The 14,088-nt window shown below is 39.6% G+C and overlaps 1 protein-coding gene across 2 annotated transcripts in view; it reads right to left on the reverse strand.

Annotated features, from left to right (window-relative positions):
* The window catches only part of AR (androgen receptor), a 217,356-nt gene that overhangs the window by 82,614 nt on the left and 120,654 nt on the right, over positions 1–14,088 (reverse strand). For both annotated transcript variants that reach the window (XM_019955863.2, XM_070784680.1), the window contains exon 2: positions 4,613–4,764. In XM_019955863.2, coding sequence (XP_019811422.1) covers positions 4,613–4,764 — 152 coding nt within the window. The remainder of the gene's footprint in view (positions 1–4,612; positions 4,765–14,088) is intronic.

Below are 14,088 nucleotides of genomic sequence, written 5' to 3' on the forward strand. Positions count from 1 at the left end.
GGGCACAAAATCTGTTACTATCTGGCCCTTTACAGAAAAATGTTTGCTGATCCCTAATTATTGTAAAGTAAATAAATAATGTTTTAAAAATAAATAAATAAAAAGTAGCAAAAAAAAAATAAAGTCTGGCTATGATATTTTTAAAAAATCAGGGACAGATAAAAGATACTATGAGTAGTTTTGTGAAAAAAAAAAAATCTCTAAGACTCGTGCAATAAGCATCAGTCAACTTCTTGGCCAAAGACACTCGATGGAGGCCCTTTTGAAGTTACAAGTAGGGCTTTCTAGGTGGAGATAGTGGTTAAAAAAAAAAAAAAAAAAACCCGCCTGCCGATACAGGAGACATAAGAGACTTGGGTTCCATCTCTGGGTAGGGAACATCCCCTGGAGGAGGGCATGGCAACCCACACCAGTATTCTTTTCCAGAGAATCCTGTGGACCGAGGAGCCTGGCAGGCTACAGCCTATAGGGCCGCAAAGAGTCAGACAGGACTGAAGCGACTTAGCATGCACACACAAAGTTGCAATTATATCTTCCTAACATAGCTAACTTGCCCCTGGGAAATGTTACTCTTAAAGTCAGGGAGTGAAGAGGACACTGATATGCACCAAAAACTCTCTGCAAGACTCCAAACAAGAAGTAACATTCAATTCCACATGAGTTGAGGTGGGAAAGAGTAGATTTAAAGGACAGAAAGAGTTCAATGAGGGTTCACTTACATTTCTTCCCTCACAGAAACCTGGGGAGAGAAAGAGAATCAAAGCCATACTTATATAAAATTTGCCAAGGATACTAAATTGGGACATATTGTAAACATCAGTGAGGATGGTGTAATTCTTTGAGTTCAGAATGTAAACTACAGTTTCAGTTTTATGATGTGTACCAAACAGTGCTCCATGCGTACAAAACAAATGGATGTACAATCTCCAATGTTTTACTAGAAAATGTCTGAAAAATAGTAAATTCTTGAGCACATAATGCACATGATGAATTAATTAACCCTCTTTGAAACATGATGAGGTAGAGATGAGGATTCATATCCTGATTTTCCAGATGAGAAAATGGAAAAGAAAGGAAGTTATCCAGCCATGGTCATAGTGCCGGGAGAAGAGGGAATCTGAGTCCTGACTCTTAACTCAGCCCATCCACAGTGCACTCTCTGAGCTGGCTCTATCCTCATCTGAAGACTGGTATTTTTAAGAGACAGGAGCTAGGATTCACCATCTTCTAGGAAGGCAAAACCAAATGTGTATACAAGTATAAACACACATGTTTGCTGAAATAACAGTGATGGTGTTTGTTATTTATAGAATTGTCACAAAAAGTCTAAGCTGAAAGGGCATTTTAAAAATATCTTAGTTTAACTCCCCTATTTTACAGACAGGGAAAACTGAGGTCCAAACAGGGACATTTTCTTAGCCAATGTCACAAAACTAAACCCCCTCTGACCCCTACTCTGCTTAAGGATATCACCTTCCTTTGACTTCCTGGTCTTTTTGATAACATCCAACATGCCTTCCCCTTTCACCTTCCCACTCATCCCACCCACCACCACTAGCTAATTCTCTACATGCTTGTTTCAAACCCAGAGACCATCCTCTCAACAGCACATACCTAGACACACACATGCACACACACACACACACATTCTTTGAATAAGTTTCCATCAAGCAGGTTTTAATGATTTTTACCCCCGTGGCCTACAATTGTTTTTATCATCATTTTTAATCCCCAAATAAGCAGATTCTTCCTTGACTAGCCTCACCTTCACTCTAAACTCCCAGCAATACTGACAATGAGAAAATGTGAGGTTCTCTTCTTCCTCAACAGGAAAACCTGGCTAGATTACAATCGATTCTTTGCTGAGTCTTGCACCAATGACAGCATTAAAGCCTCATGGTTTATGAACTACCAAAGCTAGAAATGGATTTTTTTCTGACGTGCCAGGCTTTTAAGTCTTGTACCTGTGCCCAGTCCAAAGATTTTTGAAACCCTGAATAAAGTGGTAATCAACACTCTGAATACTCCATCTGAGTTAACTGACAACAACAAACAAATTAGGAAGAAAAGATTTGTTCTCCCACTCCCTCCAAGACAGGTGGAATTCCAAGTTTCAACAAGGCAGATTCAGAATCACCTTTAGAAAGGCCATTTGGGCAATAAAGATGCATTGTAAAAATGAAAAAAAAATCAATAAATGTTCTCTGCAGGTAATAAGACAGCCCCCTGCCTTCAAATAGAGATAATAATGGTAGTAAACTGCAGCCACCAAACTTTAAAGGTAAAAGAAAACACCAATACATTTTTTTTCTTTTTGCTTTGTTTCATGTTTTTTAAATCACTTTCTCCTGTCCCTCAAAGGGCTCAGGACTGGAAGCTGGGGTTCACATTCCAAAGGAACCAATGGGCTCCATAGTTTTGTAAAGAACCCACTGGAGATTTTAATATTTCAAGGAATTGAGATCATTTGGCTCCATGAGCTCACAGAGGCTCATTTTCTCAAAGAAAATATTACCAAGTTCCTCTAACAAGTGATTCTAGGGTCTGAAGAATTTTGAGACCTTGCTAGATTTCCAAATGCTCGGCAATTTGAGTGATTACCCCTCTCCCAGCTTCCTTGTTCTCAAATAGTCCAAGATCCACATAATAGCAGAGCTCCTCCCAGGCAGCCCTGCCAGCTGCCCTTCTGCCTGCCTCTCTCCTTCAGCCTTAATTTCTGTAGAAAGCTCCCATGTGGAATATGTTATGACAGCAAAATCTTCCCTTTCACAATATAGTTGATCATTTCCACAGTTTTCCAAAAACAATAATATCGTGACCCAGATTTTTAAAACCCAGAGGCAGCATCAAATACAATCTAATCTATCTAACTATTGAATTTGCTTTTCGCTTACTTTCTTGAACTCTTTTCCCATTGGATATAGTTGCTATTACTGTGGTGCCTGGGCTTACTGACACATTGCTTTAGATGGGTGCTATGGTTCATTTTCTGCTCTATAGATAGGGCCTAACTGAAGCCAAGGTATGGGGAAGAGGCAGATTCTCACTGGAGATGTTGGGGTGATCTGAAGTCTTTGGTGCTACTCCTCATTTCCTTTTCTGACAACCATCCTTTTGTGAGTACTCTTAAGGAATGAAGACACTGATCTCTGTCTCTTTCCAAACTGCCTATGCCTGGGCACTGGGGCACTGGACCTCATATTGCTCAGTTTAAGCAGTAGCAATGTGCCACTCAGGGTTATGGGTGGAACATGCAGCATGCTTTCTTTAATGCTGAACAGTATCTGTCTTCTTATTGCCTGGGGAACTAGAAGAAAACAAAATAGGTTTCCATTTTATAGGTATTCCTTTCACCTGGCCAAAATGGTGAAAAGATAATCATCATTCCAGTTAGCTATCAGTAGGGAGACCAGTTAAAGAGCACACACTTTCTAATTTTTCTCTAGTTGCCAAGAACACTGTGGTGCTTCTGCTGTCCTCTGATGGGTGTCACCACATTCCTGCTGAAAGGTGTGGCCAATATACCTGCCACTTTAAGACTGTCCTCAGGGATTATAGCTTTATATACGGAAAGGCTGTCTCTTTCAGTTCTGACTTAAAATTTCTAGGCCAGTGAGAAGGAAGAAAAGGGTCTTGGCAGGAAGTATTTCCTTTGTGAAAAGTGGAGGCCAGAGTAGATACTGGTGTTTAGCAACTGAGTATGCTTCCAGAGCAGAGCATCTCTGTCTAGAAGCTGTTAATTACTGTCCTTTCAAGAAGGAATACTTAGTACAGGATGGGGAGTGAAGTGGATGGGTAGGAGGCTTAAGCCTAGGGAGATTGGGAAGGAAGGAGGCAATAGCATATATAGGAGGTCTGGAAGTGTAGGAGGTCTTCCTGCTGTAAGATGTAGCCTGAGCACCTCTTGGGGCTAAGCAGATATTAATTATTTTAAACTAAATAATACTAAGGAGCCAGTTTTTGAGGACACTTAGCCAAATATAAGATACAACTTAGCTTAGGGTTATGGGCTCTTGGACAGGGTCTGAAGGAGAGAATAAAAGTTTCTTATCACTTTGGATACTTATCTACCTAGGAGCTATTAATGCAAAAAGGCCCCAAGGAGGCAGCAGCAGGAGGGAGCAGGTGCATAGACTGATGGTCTGCTGAACAGTGAGAACACTTCCTTTCTGGGGTTGAGGCCAGGAAGCCTTCACTAAGGAATAGTCTTGTATTCACCACAGAGTACAGGCTGGGGACTTAGTCTGGATTTCTCCACTTCTAACCTCTCTAATAAGGACATTTTTTCCCTCACTAGGCAGGAGAATGGAACACAAGAAAGGAGGAAATTAAATCTTTTCAAATCATTAATTTTTTCTTTTGTTCCTAGGACCCACCAAGCTCCAAGAACCAGCTGGGACCAACTTCATTGCCTTCATTGCCTGTAATAACAACGCTGCCAAAGACAGGGGTCCAACAAGTATGAAAATTGACTTTTTAAGGCTCTTAGGTTCTTTCAACAAACACTGCCAGTGACTTTGTCCCAGAGATCATAAAATCCTGAGTCCTGATAAACTGGTGTCTCTTTTTAGGAGAGAAAGGGAGAGAAAAGTGAGTGTCCAAGATCCTTTACCTTCAGCGGCTCTTTTAAAAAAGACTTTGCAGCTTCCACAAGTGAGAGCTCCATAGTGACAGCCAGAAGCTTCATCCCCACAAATCAGGCAGGTCTTCTGGGGTGGAAAGTAATAGTCGATGGGCAGAACATGGTCCCTGGTGGTCTCCAAACTGAAAAGACCCAAGAGGAATAATGAAACACATGTCAGTAGTTGGCAGAAACAGGAAGGTAGAAGTCTGAATCTTCAGGATTAAACTGCATGTGTAAATTATTATTTATTGCTTAACAGAGTCAGTGTGAAGCTGAATTTTCCTTGGATTTCTCCTAGGGATTATTTTTGTAGGGTTTCTATCATGTGGACAGAGCCGTTCTGGATCCTATGAAAGGATTTGAGAAGTTTTCTGAAATCAGCCAGTCCCTTGGGCTATGTCTGCATGAGGGATGGATGAAGGCAGAAACCTGAGGTAAACATCTCTAACTTAAGGTGGTGGTCATGAAACAATATCAGAGTAATTAAATGGTATGAACTCAGTCCTAAAACCTTACTTATCCAAAGGGAGACCTATGGCGATACCAGACTAAGCATCAAAGCAGTTTGATGTGCTTTGTTATAGTTCTCTGAGCCTTACTCTCATCTGTAAGTAGGAATAATATTACCCAGCCTACTGACCTACTTGTGTGAGCAGAAGTATAAATAAGCCAGAAGGATAAAAAGCTCTTGTAATGAATACAGAAGTGAGGAATTACAATTAGTATTTTCATGTTGTCTTTTTTTTCCCATTCCTTTTCTTTCCTTAGGAGTCTATCTAGATAACATGGACATTCCCCATTCCCATTCTATAACATAAAGTAGCAGTTAAGTAATACACAGTGATGCTGGAAATCTTTCAGGCAACCCTCTAAACACTTAGCTATTAGAATACTCATGTTCTTTGGTTTAAGAGTTTCAAAGGTCACCTAGTTAACTGTCTATCTCCAAGAGGATCTGTGCCTGTGTCCTTCCAGGTGGCCTGAAAGAGAGGGCCAGAAACCCAATCCTAAAACCTTAATGGAAAGATAGATCTTAGTCTCCCACAGTAATAAATTCAAGTTTAAATAAAGGGAACATGGTTCATACTACTCAAAGGTAAACTTTTTTCTCTCCTGTCTTATGTCTAATCATTAAACAAAACATAAGTGGTTTCCCGGGTTAATCTGCTACAGGTACTTGACAACTGCCTATTCTCTTGTCCACAAGAATGCAACCACTATTTTATTTACTTTTTGTGCTTTTACTTATTTATTGGAGTATAACTGATTTATAATATGGTGTTAGTTTATGCTGTACAACAAAGTAAATCAGCTATATGAATACATATATCCCTTCCCTCTTGAACCTCCCTCCCCCACATTCCACTTTCTCTAAGTTCTCACGGAGTACCATGCTGAGCTCCCTGTGCTATACAGCAGCTTCCCACTAGCTATCTATTTTACATATAGTAGTGTATACATATCAATCTACTCTCCCAATCCATCCAATCCTCCCTTACCCCACTGTATCCACATGTCAATTTTCTATGTTTACATCTCTATTCCTACCCTGCAAACAGATTCATCTGTACCATCTTTGTAGATTCTATACATGTTCATTCATATATATATTTGTTTTTCTCTTTCTGATTTATTCCACTCTGTATGACAATAAAGGCTGAGGAAAGTGTGGAGAAAACAAAAACACTCTTCTACTGTTGGTGGGAATGTAAATTGATACAACCACTGTGGAGAAGAGTATGGAGGTTCCTTAAAAAACTATAGCTGCCATATGACCCAGCAATCCCACTATTGGGCATATACCCTCAGAAAACCATAATTCAAAAACACACATGTGCCCCAATGTTTACTGCAGCACTATTTACAATACCCAGGACATAGAAGCAACCTAAATGTCCATCAACAGATGAGTGGATAAAGAACTTGTGATACATATACACAGTGGAATATTAGCCATAAAAGGAACAAAATTGGTTCGTTTGTAGTAATGTGGATGGACCTAGAGTTATTCACCATTTGTATGAGTACTTCTTTCTTACTAAGGCAAGAAGGAAGGAAAATAAGCTCTAATGACAGCCTGTTTGCTGTGTTGCATGATTTCAACTCCTCAAAACACCACTGTGAAACATTTATTATTATTATTATAATATCAAATGAAGAAATTCATACTGAGAGTGGAGAAGCACAAAACTTTATGAAATCAAGTACAGGAATCTCTGACTCCAAATCTAACACAGCGTCCATTATCCTATTGTCTTCTCAGTAACCACCTTCACTTTCTACCCATGACTCTTTGGTTATCATACTCAGCACAACCATCAGAATCCCCAAAAAAGCATGAAATGTTATTCTCCTCCCAACCCTAAGTGAGAAACCTTGGCAGGGCAAAAGCAAAGAAGGCTTTCACTCAGGCTACACTTGACAAGCACTTTATCTCTAAGAGACAAATATTAGCCTTTATTCACAGCCAAAATACAACAGAAAACACTCAGAAACTTCTGCTGATATGCAAACCCAGCAGCTGATTATGGTGGCCTATCTTTTCTCCATAATTCATCCCAAGCCAGCAGGAGTCTATCCACCAAAATAAGAATAGGAGGGCCATGAGTTCCACAGGAAAAGAGCTCAGTTCCCAGATATGAATGAGCCAAAAGCTGAGAACACCATTCCTTTGGCTAAAAATGTCATTTCCTTGGGTAAAAATTGTCATTAAAAAATTAATTTATTATTCATCATCTTACATTTCATGACTTCTATAACTAATAAAAACAGTTCAAATAAAATCAGAAGGACATGTAGTATTAAGGCACTTTATGTGCCAGGCCATTTCATATATATCATTTCATTTAATCTTCCCAACAACTGTGCCAGGTAGTTTTGTATCATCCCTATATTATAAGAGTGGAAGCTGCTCCTCAGGAAAACTCAGTAAACTTGTTCAAGATCACTGTTCTTGTAAGCGAAATGCCAGGTTACCATCCTAGGTAAGTCCAACTGCAAAGTGTAGATTTGTAACCAATGACTAACTATATTATGAAATTGAAGGTCTAAATTAGGTGATAGGTTCAACTCAACTCCTATGGACCAGGTACAGGTCTAGGTGTTGGGAAGATACTAATGATCAAGATATGAACTTTGCCTCTAAGCAACTTACTATCTACTACAGGAGAAAGACAGGAAGCAAAGAACTGTATAATAACATAGTAGATGATATAATAAAGCAAAGTGTGTACTGCTACAGATGAGAAAGTATCTCAAAGATAGAAATGCTTTTTGAAAGGTATGTTGTTGTTGTTGTTGTTGATCAGTCACCAATTTGTGGCCAACTCTTTGTGACTCCATGGACTGTAGCACACCAGACTTCCCTGTCCCTCACCATCTCCCAGAGTTTGTCCAAGTTGAAAAGTATAAATATATGCATGTATGTATATACATATATGTATTTATACTGAGTGACTGAACTGAACTGATATTTACATGTATAAAAAGACAGTAGTTATTATTATATGAATGAAAAGTAAATATTAAATAAATAAAATATATACATATATACATGTGTCTGATAGAGTGCCTGATGAACTATGGACTGAGGTTCATGACACTGTACAGTAGACAGGGATCAAGACCATCCCCATGGAAAAGTGATGCAAAAAAGCAAAATGGCTGTCTGGGGAGGCCTTACAAATAGCTGTGAAAAGAAGACAAGTGAAAAGCAAAGGAGAAAAGGAAAGATATAAGCATCTGAATGCAGAGTTCCAAAGAATAGCAAGAAGAGAAAAGAAAGCCTTCCTCAGCGATCAATGCAAAGAAAAAGAGGAACACAACAGGATGGGAAAGACTAGAAATATCTTCAAGAAAATTAGAGATACCAAGGGAACATTTCATGCAAAGATGGGCTCGATGAAGGACAGAAATGGCATGGGCCTAACAAAAGCAGAAGATATTAAGAAGAGGTGGCAAGAATACACAGAAGAACTGTACAAAAAAGATCTTCACGACCCAGATAATCACGATGCTGTGAGCACTCATCTAGAGCCAGATATCCTGAAATGTGAAGTGAAGTGGGCCTTAGAAAGCATCACTATGAACAAAGCTAGTGGAGGTGATTGAATTCCAGTTGAGCTATTTCAAATTCTGAAAGATGATGCTGAGAAAGTGCTGCTTTCAATATGCCAGCAAATTTTTGAAAACTCAGCAGTGGCCACAGGACTGGAAAAGGTCAGTTTTCATTCCAGTCCCAAAGAAAGGCAATGCCAAAGAATGCTCAAACTACCGCACAATTGCACTCATCTCACACGCTAGTAAAGTAATTTTCAAAATTCTCCAAGCCAGGGTTTAGCAATATGTGAACCGTGAACTTCCAGATGTTCAAGCTGGATTTAGAAAAGGCAGAGGAACCAGAGACCAAATTGCCAACATCCGCTGGATCATGGCAAAAGCAAGAGAGTTCCAGAAAAACATCTATTTCTGCTTTATTGACTATGTCAAAGCCTTTGACTGTGTGGATCACAATAAACTGTGGAAAATTCTGAAAAAGATGGGAATACCAGACCACCTGACCTGCCTCTTGAGAAACCTGTATGCAGGTCAGGAAGCAACAGTTAGAACTGGACATGGAACAACAGACTGGTTCCAAATAGGAAAAGGAGTACATCAAGGCTGTACATTGTAACCCTGCTTATTTAACTTATATATAGAGTACATCATGAGAAATGCTCAGCTGGAAGAAGCACAAGCTGGAATCAAGATTGCCGGGAGAAATATCAATAACCTCAGATATGCAGATGATATCACCCTTATGGCAGAAAGTGAAGAGGAACTAGAAAGCCTCTTGATGAAGGTAAAAGAGGAGAGTGAAAAAGTTGGCTTAAAACTCAACATTCAGAAAATGAAGATCATGGCATCTCGTCCCATCACTTCATGGGAAATAGATGGGGAAACAGTGGAAACAGTGTCAGACTTTAGTTTTGGGGGCTCCAAAATCACTGCAGATGGTGACCGCAGCCATGAAATTAAAAGACGCTTACTCCTTGGAAGAAAAGTTATGTCCAACCTAGACAGCATATTGAAAAGCAGAGATATTACTTTGCCAACAAAGATCTGTATGTGTATTATGCTTATGGCAGAAAGTGAAGAAGAACTAAAGAGCCTCTAGGTGAAATTGAAAGAGAGTGAAAAAGCTGGCTTAAAATTCAACATTCAAAAAACAAAGATCATGGCATCTGGTCCCATTGCTTCATGGCAAATAGATGGGGAAACAGTGGAAACAGTGACAGACTATTTTCTTGGGCTCCAAAATCACTGCAGATTGTGACTGCAACCATGCAATTAAAAGATGCTTGCTCCTTGGAAGAAAAGCTGAGACCAACCTAGACAGCATATTAAAAAGCAGTCTGCCAACAAAGGTCTGTCTAGTTAAAGCTATTGTTTTTCCAGTAGTCATGTATGGAAATGAGATTTGGACTATAAAGAAAGCTGAGTGCTGAAGAACTGATGCTTTTGAATTGTGGTGTTGGAGAAGACTCTTGAGAGTCCCTTGGACTGCAAGGAGATCAAACCAGTCAATCTTAAAGGAAATCAGTCCTGAATATTCATTGGAAGGACTTATGCTGAAGCTGAAACTCCAATACTTTGGGCACCTGATGCGAAGAACTGATTTGGCAAAGGCCGCAGTGCTGGGAAAGATTGAAGGCAGGAAGAGAATGGGATGACAGAGGACAAGATGGTTGGATGGCATCACCAACTCGATGGACATGAATTTGAGCAAGCTCTGGAAGTTTGTGATGGACAGGGAAGCCTAGCGTGCTGCAGTCCATGTGGTTGTGAAGAGTTGGACACGACTGTGTGACTAAATTGAACTGATGGCTGATTCAGGTTGAAGTGTGGTAGAAACCAACACAATATTGTAAAACAATTCCCCGTCAATTAAAATTAAATAAATCTAAAATGTAAAAAAAAAAAAAAAAAACAAACTGTAAAGGATGTGGAAGAAGGAGAAATAATGAAGGCAATTTTACAATTTGAGTTTTTCCTAATTACAACCCACTTTGGCTAGAGGCCTGAGATATGACCTTACCATGCCAGTATTTGCCAACCTCCTACCTCCTCTCTCTGGCAAAATTATTTGGACAGAATTCCCACTAACACTGACAAAGGGAATACTGCCATTCTGTCTCATGGACTGATCTTCTGGCACTGGAAATGAAAATTCTGATTGCAGTCCTTCTCCCATGTTTGTATTCTAGAGAAACTCATGCATGTTTGTACCAGGAAGTATGTGCAGAAACGGACATTGCAGCTTTGTTTATAGAAGCAGAAATGATACAGGAGAAAGAATGAATAAATTATATCATATTCATTCAATGAAATACAATTCAGCAATGACAAGGAACAGAATACATCTACAAAGAGTTGAATTTTCACAAACTAATGTTGCAGGAAAAAAACATAACTCATAATAGCCTATATACAATATGACTCAATTGGATAAAGTTTAAAAAGAAGTAGAAGCAAACAATATGTAATTTGGGAATATATATGTGAAAAACATAAAAATGCCAGGGAGTAATAAACCCCAAATATAGCATAGTGGTTATCCCTGAGGGGGTAATTATATAATGAAGGGAGGTACAAACTGATTTATGCATTCAGTAAAAAACATGTATTAAGCACCCGCTACATATTAGGCATCATTCTAGGTCCAAGGGTTAGGTTGGGGAAAATAAAAATGTTAATGTTCTCATTACTTAATTGGGGTTCATGAATGTTGTTTTATTATCATACTATATAAGTAACTTGAATGTTACATGTATTCCTTTGTATAGCTATAACATAACACAATTAAAAAAATAAAAGACTAAAAGAACAACCTCTGAAATTTCTAACACATCTCTAAATAACTCTAACTGGAAGCACAGCAGAGATTTCCTTTGAGAATATGTAAGTGCAGAATTTGCACACAACATTGTGTTTTTTCCCACCTCCCCTAGGTTATGTGCTCACTTATTATCCCAATGCTCAGCATTCAGTTTTATGAAGTCTGAAACAAAAGCCCTGCCACATAAAATGGAAATTTTCCAAACAAGAACATGACTTGCTTTTCTCCAATGGTTTCACAATTAATTAAATGAAAGTGGATTACTAGAAAGCTATAGGCCTACAAACACCAGCTCAACCATGAGAAAGTTGGGCTCAGAAACCCTTAGCACCCAGTTATAATCTCAGTCTCTCTCTCCCTCCCTGTGTCTCTCTCCCTTTCTCTCTTTCTCACTCCTTCTCTATCTCTCTGGATCTCTCTCTCTGTCTCTCTGTCTTTCTCTATCTCTTTCTTTCTCTTTGACTCTCAGATTTGAGGATACTTTAGATACCTTAAGGAGTCTGACTAATGTAAGAAAAGATCCTCAATGACTATGGAACCAGGATGAAATGTAAAAGTCACAGACCAGTCTTCCCTGTTTGGGAGAGAATGTAAAATCAGTAGGGCTTTTGAGCAAGCCAGACCTGGGTTAAAACCTTTCTTCCACCACTGAACCTTGGGCCTAGTAGTTAGGCTCTCTGAGATCAACTTGCCTTATCTAAAAAGTGAGGATATTTTCTACTCTTAGGGCTTTTGTGAGACTTATATTGAATAACAAATGTTAACCCCTTCCCTCTATGCCTGTCACATGGTGGCTGTGTTGTAAGTCTAGGGTGCCATTACCTTGTGTTGTGCCATAAAAAATGAAATCTCTTATAGTCTTAAAATAAAAAGGACCATTGTTCTTCGCTATACAGTGTTTTTAGTGGAAGTGTTAGTCTAGCTCAATCATGATTGACTCTTTGAGACCCCATGGACTGTAGCCTGCCAGGATCCTCTGTCCATGGAATTCTCCAGGCAAGAATACTGGAGCGGGTTGCCATTCCAATCTCCAGGGGATCTTCCCAACCCAGGGATTGAACCTGGGTCTCCTGCATTGCAGGCAGATTATTTTCCATCTAAGCCACCAGGGAAATCCAATACAGTGTTTTTAAGGAACAGCAAATACAGATGGAGAAAGAAGAGCAAAAGGCTATATATGTGAAACTGTATCATTTTTATACATGCCTCTGTACTTTTCAAGGAGAAGGCAATGGCACCCCACTCCAGTACTCTTGCCTGGAAAATCCCATGGACGGAGGAGCCTGGTAGGCTGCAGTCCATGGGGTCGCTATGAGTCGGACTCGACTGAGCGACTTCACTTTCACTTTTTACATTCATGCATTGGAGAAGGAAATGTCAACCCACTCCATTGTTCTTGCCTGGAGAATCCCAGGGACGGGGGAGCCTGGTGGGCTGCCGTCTATGGGGTCGCACAGAGTCGGACACGACTGAAGCGACTTAGCAGCAGCAGCAGCAGTACTTTTCAAACAAGAAAAGATTTAGTAAATCACCAAATATCTTTACAGAGCATCATATTTTTCCTCATGTGGAGTAATTAAAATGTTTTTATTAATGACATTGTGGAATATAATGAAAACTTCACATGAATTTCTTAGATAAAAATCAAAGCGTTCAAAGTTATTTTCTCTTTACAGATGGCTTGAACCTACTTTTTTGAGGGTATAATGGATATTTCAGTAGTAAGCTTCTTTCCCCCTGAAAGCCTGAGATTTGAAATTTGATGAATATCTGTTCAAGAAAACAGTCATGGTTTCTTTTAAAAGTATTACATGAGCTTATGTTATATCTCCCAAATTCTCTTTAGTGATGCCTTTTGTTGAAGTGGGAAAGTAAACAGGTAGAACATGTTGTTTTCATGGTCATCTTTGCCATTTTATAATAAGTGACTGAACAAATAATTTTGCTTAAATTTCTTCATGTGCAAAATGTATAAAGAAATATGGAACTCACAAGACTGCTATGAAGATTCCATAATATTCTGGAGGCAAAGCAGCTTACATCATTGCTGAGAAGACAGTTGGGATTTTGAGACACATGCCTTGAATCCATGGAAAGTATTACCATCTTAACAATGCTAAATATTCTCACAACAGAACCCAACTCCACACATCAGTCAGTCAGCACCAGCACCAAGACTCTTGGGGCCACAGAACAAGCTGCACCAAGCCTCAGCCCTCCCCATCCACAAGCTGGTAACAGGCTTGGAACCTCACAGGATGTGAAGCCAGCCATACCAGGGCCAAGCTCTGCCTATCAGGGGTTGGCACTAGCCCCAGGAAGCCTTTGGACAGAATGCCAGCTGAGTCAGGATATAGCCCCACCCACCATCATGCTGGCAGCCACTGCACAAAGTAAGGCCTGGCAGCCAATCAAGCTAGAAATCAACCAAACCTACCAGCATTCCCACAGTAGTTAGCCTTGTCACAACAGAAGGGCACACACATATATAAGGGTTCACCATCAGAACATATTTCTCTGATGAACAGAGGGGAAGTGCTTCTGGGTCTCATAGAACATTCTCTATATTAGATCACTTCACCAAGAC

This window comes from Bos indicus, chromosome X, assembly GCF_029378745.1.
Source record: "Bos indicus isolate NIAB-ARS_2022 breed Sahiwal x Tharparkar chromosome X, NIAB-ARS_B.indTharparkar_mat_pri_1.0, whole genome shotgun sequence".
Lineage (NCBI taxonomy): Eukaryota > Metazoa > Chordata > Mammalia > Artiodactyla > Bovidae > Bos > Bos indicus.